At 39.4% G+C, this 8,083-nt stretch overlaps 1 protein-coding gene across 5 annotated transcripts in view; it reads right to left on the bottom strand.

The window, feature by feature from the left end:
- The window catches only part of st6galnac5a (ST6 (alpha-N-acetyl-neuraminyl-2,3-beta-galactosyl-1,3)-N-acetylgalactosaminide alpha-2,6-sialyltransferase 5a), a 59,842-nt gene that overhangs the window by 35,351 nt on the left and 16,408 nt on the right, over positions 1–8,083 (bottom strand). Inside the window, exon 1 of one of the 5 annotated variants that reach the window (XM_046052953.1) lies at positions 6,186–6,438. The exons of the other annotated variants lie outside the window; for them this stretch is intronic. Within the exon in view, the coding sequence (XP_045908909.1) occupies positions 6,186–6,278 (93 nt within the window). The 5' untranslated portion in view covers positions 6,279–6,438. Of the gene's footprint in view, positions 1–6,185; positions 6,439–8,083 lie in introns of those variants that run through there. 5 annotated transcript variants of the gene reach the window in all.

Raw genomic sequence — 8,083 nt, 5'->3', positions numbered from 1 at the left:
TTGGCTGTTCAACCAAATAGTTATATTTCTATATAAGACTCTTAGTATTTATTATATTAACAGTCCAAAAATGGAGACAAATTTTTGTATCAGAAGTTTGTTATTTCTTGTTTTCTCTGATCATTTGGTGGGGCCCAACCCCTAGATTTGGACCCACTTGCCTAAACTATATACCTATAAATTAAGTAGTAATTAGCTCCACCTCAACCACCTTCATACTTACCCATTGTCTTATAAAACCTAAGGATTTATACGACTGTGGTGTGTTTTATTTCTCTACCTCTGTGCAGCACTTTGTAACATAGATTCCATATATTCTGCATAACATGTACTCTAAGTACATTATGCCTGTGTTTTATGTACTTTTACTTAAGTAGAATTTTAGGACAGTGTATTTTTACATTGTGGTATGGCTACTGCCCTGCGATGGACTGGCGACCTGTCCAGGGTGTACCCTGCCTCTCGCCCAATGCCAGCTGGGATTGGCTCCAGCTCCTCGCAACCCTGTACGCAGGATAAGCGGTTGACGATGGATGAATGGTATGGCTACTTATTTAAGTAAAGCGTATTTTTAAGTATTTCTTCCACCACTGAGTCTTCAAACTCATATTACTGACATTAATAATAATAATGACGCATTAAAAAAAAACTTAAAATTCCCAGTGTGACCAAGTGGAAATTAGAGGAGAGCTTGTTTAAGAGTTTGTCCACTGCGTTCTCCGAGACACAGACTTTCAATAGGAAAACACTAATGAAATGAATCAAAATCTTAATGTTTATTGCCAAGGCAATGCCTTTTCATTTACTTAATGGACATGCACCTGAGATACTAAATAGTCAAACTGGTGATGAGGAACATACAAATCACATAGCTTGATCTTCAAAATGAAAGAAATAATTCCTGCCAGCAGCTCTGGAACTGACTCACATCAGTGAATGGCTGTTTGGAGGAGGGGTTGGGGGGAAGGGGGGGCTGGGTTTTTTCACCAAGGTGATGAGCCTCATTAGTCTAATCCTGAGTGTATTCTGCCTAGCAGGAATTCATAAAAACACAAACAAAGCACGCATGCATGCTAACAGCCTTCTGTTGGGGGGAAGGGGAGGCTACCTGCACACAGTTTTATCCCTTAATGAGCTCTGATTAGCGTTTCCCATGTTACCGCACGCTGTAGGAAAGGTGAGCATCACACAGCCACAGTGGTGAAGGAAGTACTCACCAATGCGGCTGTGTGATGCTCCGTAAAAATACAACAGTATTATCAGCAAAATGTACTCAAAGTATCACAAAAAGTACAAATTTAGCAGAAAAAAAGATATATTCCTGGATACATCAGTGTGTAAGTAGCATTGTTGCTACTGAGGTGAAACTACACCGAACACTTTTGTTTTTGCCCCCATTCATAATGAGCTGATCTTTAAGACTTTCTCTATGTACTCAAAAGGCCTATTTCTCTCAAATATTGTTCACAAATCTGTCAAAATCTGTGTTAGTGAGCACTTCTTTGTCGAGTTAATACATCCACCTCACAGGTGTGGCATAACAAGATGCTGATCAGACAGCATGGATATTGCACAGGTGTGCCTTAGGCTGGCCACAATAAAAGGCATTAGTAAATGTACTACTTTGTAACTTTCCACCACTGCACAGCCGTCTGCTCTGTGGCTGAAGTTTGTAACAGAGTGTTAGAAGCATTAATAGTGATATTAATGCCTGTGCTGTCGCTACTGTTCCTCTCTGTTATTAGTGGAGCGTCTGATGCTGTCATCATCATCAAGGCTTTCGCTGCATTATTAATGAGATGATGATGGAGGGTGGAATTAACACTGATTACCAGCAGAGGAAATGGAGTCGTCTTCAGCTCATAAATAGACAGATACTTTTTTGCGTCGCTAAAATGTTCATTTTATTAGCTGTAGTCAGCTGTCTATATATCATTCTTCAGTGTAAAAATGACAATTAAAGAGTGTTTTCAGTGTTAAAAACTTTTTTTAAATTCCCAAACTTACTTCCAGCTTCCAGGGTTGATGTTTTGAAACTTAACTTTGTTGAGTTTCAAAACATCAACACTGATCTTGGAGGAAATTTGGGGACCAGCAGACAAGCAGAGCGCTTTGATTTCAACAACTGAAGTGTTGAAGCAACTTCACATATGGTTCTATTTGTTTATCTTGACTGCAAATAATGGCAGTTTGAGATGAGGCAGAGTTTTCAAAAGATTACTTGACTCAAAACAAGTTGAGCTCCTTCATAAAGATAAAGTTAATCCCTGCTGGCATGATCAGAAAGATACACAAGTGGTGCTCCAAATGTTTAATGAGGAAATCATTTTTGTTTTTATTAGATTGTTTTTGTTTTGCTACCAAACAATGAATTTAATTTATTTCATTACAAAAAGTTAGAGCAACCTTTTTAAAAGTTTACCTGCCTGCTGGCTCATATTGAACACAGATTTTGAGCTTATTATCTGAAAGAACAAGCAGCCAGCTACAAAGAAGCTGTCAGGCTCTACATTTAGAATCTGAATCAGAATGAGGTTTATTGAGAGGTACATTTTCACATACGAGGAATTTGCCTTGGTATATTCTTATTCTTAACTGTACACATGAACATAAATAGAAATAGAAATATATAAAAAGTAAAGTGATCAAAAATGTAAGTATACAAAATAATGCAATAATACTATAATACTAATGGTTAATGAGTCTAAGGGCTGCCCCATAACAGTCGACCAGGGGTGCGTTTCCCATACAACATATACTACATATACTACATTGTTGAACTAACCAATATCTGATCTAGGACTATTTCCCAAAACTGTCGTACCTTGTTGGTACCATAGTGGTTTGAACCATGAACCAACATAGTTTGAACTACGATGTTTACAGATGTGTTTGGTCTGACTTCAACAGCGGGAAACTTGCAAAACTCACAAACTTTGTCATATTATGTCCTAATATGACGTGACTGATATTAAGTTACATTATTATGCTAAATTATTCTTTAGGCCTTTCATATTGTAGTCGTGTACCAGCAATAACAAGAAAATCAACAATAATATTAAGAAAGCAACAATGTAATATAGCCTATTATTGTTATTTAGCCTAAATATATAACCTTTTTTATAGCAATAGCAACATTTTAGAAGAAAAAATGAAGAACTATTAGCGATTACAAAGCATTTAGTATAATAGGTTTAATCTGCAAAATCTTAAATTTGCTACCGATGTGATTCGTGCCTCTCACTGGCTTCTTCTCCATCGCAACAGTGGCCGAGGCTCATCGGTTTTGTAGTATTTAGACCTATCCACCATGCCAAAATAACTATTTAAAAACCTGTGGTCATAAAACAAACCCATATAGTCATTACATAATCCAAGAGAGTCCTGTGTTTCTATGTGAAGTAACATTGAGGATATTGTGAAACGGGGGACACATAATGGAGAAAAAGACCAGCAAGTCCTCTCACTTCTCATCTATTTTCCATTTTTGTAACTGCAGGAAAATGAGAAATCGAGCTCTTTCGATGAGATTGTGTCAACCCAGTGACGGTTAGATCACAACTGCACCCTGTGCCACGCCGCCTAAAATCAATTTACTCGTTCTGACAATCATGGAAACTTCCACTGTTGACCTACATGTCAGCGTGACCCACTTCCTACTGCTGAGGCTTGTCCAAGATCTCAATTAAGTTCAAATCTGAGGCGAACACTGCAATGTATACAAACTTCTCTCCGTCCTCTAGGATGACAGGGTGAGAGGTTCTGTATATACAGCCTAACATACACTTTCTCACTGGTGTTGATTGGAATGTGGAATTTTTCTGAAAAAAAAAATAAAAAAATCAAGTCACCTGCCTACTTTCCACAATGATTGACACGGTGTGAAAACTGGCAGAGCAAATGACTACGTCCTCTACTCTCCATGTTCACTGCAGAACCACAGTGACATCTCGGCTTTGGCAGTGGAGACAGTGAGCTATCAGAGAAGTGGGGGATTATTTCACACTGATGGATTCTTCATTCACCTGCACTCCATTATTTTTTTGAACCACAGTGGCACGGCTGGTATTCATTATACGCCAAGAGACTGCTTTGTATGTGTGCTATGTGTCAATGAAGCATTTGATTTTGAAGCCTGTTTATTGATCTCTTGTACCAACAAACACTTGGGTAAAGAGCTGTGCAACTAATCAAATTTTATTTTCAATGACAATTTTATTATGAAAACAAGATAATTGAGATAAACTGATTATTGTCCCGCTCAATAGTAGAAAATTGTTTGTTTGTCTGTTTTTCATTCCATTTCGCAATAATACCCTGTTTTGTCTTGTGTTAGAAATCCATCGCACCCCTTTCCTTTACAGCAGTGGCTCCTGACCCTCTCTAAAAGCCCAAAGTCACTCTAAGCCAGGCTGTGGCATGGTGAGTTACGGAGTTATAATGTGCTAGTCACCATTATTAGCTTAAGCCTACGCCATTATAGACTGCATAGATTAGCCCAGCAGCTAGCTCACTTTTCCTCTACTCATAGCTTGACAAGTGACATATTAATTATGTTTACTTACTCACTGTTGATTTAAGTCACTGCATCTCCTGACAGAACACCATGGTTGAATTTCAGCGTTATGTACTACTGAGTAGTTCACCTGTCTCTCCTCTGCTGTGCACACCAACCAACACTGTAATTATAAAACCATCTTGATACGCTCACAAGTGTTATCATGTGAATCTATCTCTGACATCCAGTCCATATGACATGAGCGGCATTAGGCCCCATATGTGTAGCTACATATATATGTCTCTGTAAACTACATCACAAATCTGATTGGTTTTCTCCATGCAAATTAGGGTCAGCTCAACTCCAGTCCAGAAAAAGGCGATAATTCACCTGAAGCTGTTAGGTAACTGACAATACCACCAGAAGAATCAGTTTAGTAGAGCTGCAACGATGAATCAATTAATCAATTAGCTGTCAACAATTAAATTAATCGCCAACAATTTTATAATCGATTAATCAGTTTGAGTAATTTTTGAAGAAAATTCTCTGATTCCAGGTTTTTAAAGTGAATATTTTCTGGTTTTCTATGACAGTAAACTGAATATCTTTGGGTTGTGGACAAAATAAGATATTTTAGGATGTCATCTTGGGCTGTTGGAAACACTAAAACAACATTCTCTGACATTTTATAGATCAAACAACTGATCGAGACAATAATTGACATTAATCAACAATGAAAATAATCGTTAGTTGCAGCCTTACCGTTTAGGTACAATTAAGAAGCAGTTTAAGTACAACGGTAACAGTGTAGCTAGCTAATAACTATCCAAAATTTAACACAAACACATGGATGTATTGTACAATGGACTGCGAGCTAGACAGAGGTTTTGCTCGGTTTTACAGGCTCACACCCATGCCACTCCCTCATTCATTCAGATCATCTAGAGGTCAAACTGATCAGGGATCAAATAAACATGGCAACAGCATGGTGCACCTTCTGTCTGTTTTGAAATAGCTGGAGCCCCTTTTTTCTCTCATTTAAAAAGAAAGGGAGAAAGATGGCTGGTTTCAGTGTAGCCGACAGACTACTGTTGAATGTAGAAACAGCTTCTTACTGACAATTACACTAAGGGTGTAGTAAAGAAAATGTATGCATCTTGAAGAGACAGATGCATTAACAACTTCTTAACATCTGGCTACAATGTTTATCAGCACCTGAGCTGGTTTGAGGAAACACATTTCAATCCTTCTTGAAAGCTTCTTCGATGCATTTACACGTAGCTTTTATGATATCTAATACACCAAGCCAGATTGGATAGCTAAGTGAAAAGATTCAACAAGTCTTCAACATATTCCTTCATTTGGTGTTTGACTGTCTAACATGTCACGCTAAAATCTCCAGTAGGTGTTTGTGATAGCCTAAGCCACACAGGGTAACAGCCAGCAACGGTAATACCGCACACAAGCCTACCACACACAAGCCATGTTTTAAGTACAAAAGTTATTTTTGCAGTTAGCCACACCCCAAACAATTCATGATTTCAAAATACAGCACACAGTTTATTTGAGTTATAATATACATTTATTTGCTTTAGCCATACGCTGTTTAAATGGAGTGCACACATTTTCACATTGTAAGGTTAAGTAAATATTTTCTGTTATATTAATTAAGATTTATTAGTGTTACCATGTTGGAGAGAAGTCTGTCCTGGTGAAAGAAAGGCAGGGCCAAGCATGGAGGACTGTTATATCCTGTGGCCTGCCAATCAAGCCGTACCATGGGCTGCCATGTTGGAGGGGGATGTTGGGTTTAGTTTACTTTGTAGTTGTTGTTGTAGTTGTCGTCCATTTTGTTTTCCCCTTATGTGTAAATTGGTTTGGCCAAGCCACTATATATGCTCCCTTGTGTCTCATTCAGTTAGGTCAGTTTGTTCAGTTCATATCCTGTTTTGTTGTATGCTGTTTGAGTATAGTTATATTTGGTTGACCTCTTTTATAGGCCTAGATGTTAAGTTTTTGGTTTCTATTTTTTGGGAGTAAATAAAAAACCTTGTTTTTAAAACAAAAAAACTCGTGTTCTTCTCATTGCCTGACTGTTTGGTCCCGGACAGTGTTCAATTGGGTTCTTGTGAACATGAAGGCATATGACCTTGATATTCTTACTCGTTCCACCATTCAGTTTGCCCCCATTTTCTCAGTGGAAGCCTCTTCATTTGTTTGTACTTAATTTCATCACATTTTCCCTGTAATGTGTAACAGTACAGTTTGACTTTTTCAGCTGAGGGGACAACGCGTCATCTGACATTCAGTTGTGAGAGTATGGACTATCTACGGCAGAGGTCACTACTTGGCTCAGTTTAGTGGCTCAGGAAACTCACAATCGCATGTGCTCCAATCGTCTCATGTGACGCTGCTCAGCCAATCAAATCTGTGCATTCCGGTGCTTGCGAGTTAAGTCTGGGAGATTCACCAGAGACGTAAATAATAATACATTTAATTTGTAATGCACTATATATTTACGCAAATCCCAAAGTGCTACATGATAAAACAGGTAAGTTCTAAAAAATAAAAACACATGGAGAGCATGAAAATAAAAATAACAAATAATAAAATAAAATAAACAAAAACAATAAGGAAAAGGGCAAGAGTTCAATCAAAAGCTCTCCTAAAAAGGTGGGTTTTAAGGCCACGTTTAATAGCATCCACAGTCCGTGGTGTCCTCAGGTGGTAAGGGAGAGCATTCCACAGTCTTGGAGCTGTTTAGCTGCAGAAAGTTTTGCTTCATCCACGCCTTTATCTCCTCCAGGCAGGTGGTCAGAGTGGATGATGGCAGGGCAGCAGAAGGGGTTGGGTTTGTCCTGAGGTAGAGTTGAGTGTCATCAGCATAGCAGTGGAATGAAATTCCATGCCGGCTGATGACATGTTCAAGGGGGAGCATGTAGAGAATAAACAGGGTAGGGCCGAGCACTGAGCCTTGAGGGAACACCCCCATGTGATGTTGTGTGTCAGGGATTTAGCCTCTCCCAAGGCGACATGCTCAGTTCTCCCGGTGTGGTAGGATGAGAACCACTCATGGTCAGAGTCAGAAACACCGATAGTGGAATTTAGACGATGGAGGAGGATGTTGTGGTCCACAGTGTCGAATGCTGCAGTCAAGTCCAGGAGGATGAGGAGAGATGGGGAGCCAGCGTCTGCAGTCATCCGCAGGTCATTTGTGATCCTGACCAGGGCTGTTTCTGTGATGTGGCCAGGGCGGAAACCAGACTGAAAATTTTCGAACAGGTTGTTTTGTTTTAGATGGACCTGAAGCTGTGCGGCAACTACTTTTTCCAGCACCTTTCCAGCATGGAATGGAAGGTTGGAGATGGGCCTGTAGTTGATAAAGACTTCTGGGTCTAGGGTGGGTTTTTTGAGAAATGGCCTGATGACAACGGCTTTCAGTGTTGATGGAACATGGCCAGCCTGGAGGGAGTGGTTAATGACCTTTGTGATGAGGGGACTTATGGCATGGAGGTTGGATTTTACCAGGGCTGTGGGGAAGTCATCCAGGGCACAGGTGGATGGTTTCATCTTTTTGATGATGTC

The sequence above is a fragment of the Micropterus dolomieu genome, linkage group LG06 (assembly GCF_021292245.1).
Source record: "Micropterus dolomieu isolate WLL.071019.BEF.003 ecotype Adirondacks linkage group LG06, ASM2129224v1, whole genome shotgun sequence".
Classification (NCBI taxonomy): domain Eukaryota; kingdom Metazoa; phylum Chordata; class Actinopteri; order Centrarchiformes; family Centrarchidae; genus Micropterus; species Micropterus dolomieu.
Note: the sequence above shows the minus strand (reverse complement) of the source record. Positions and strands in the feature narration are given on the sequence as shown.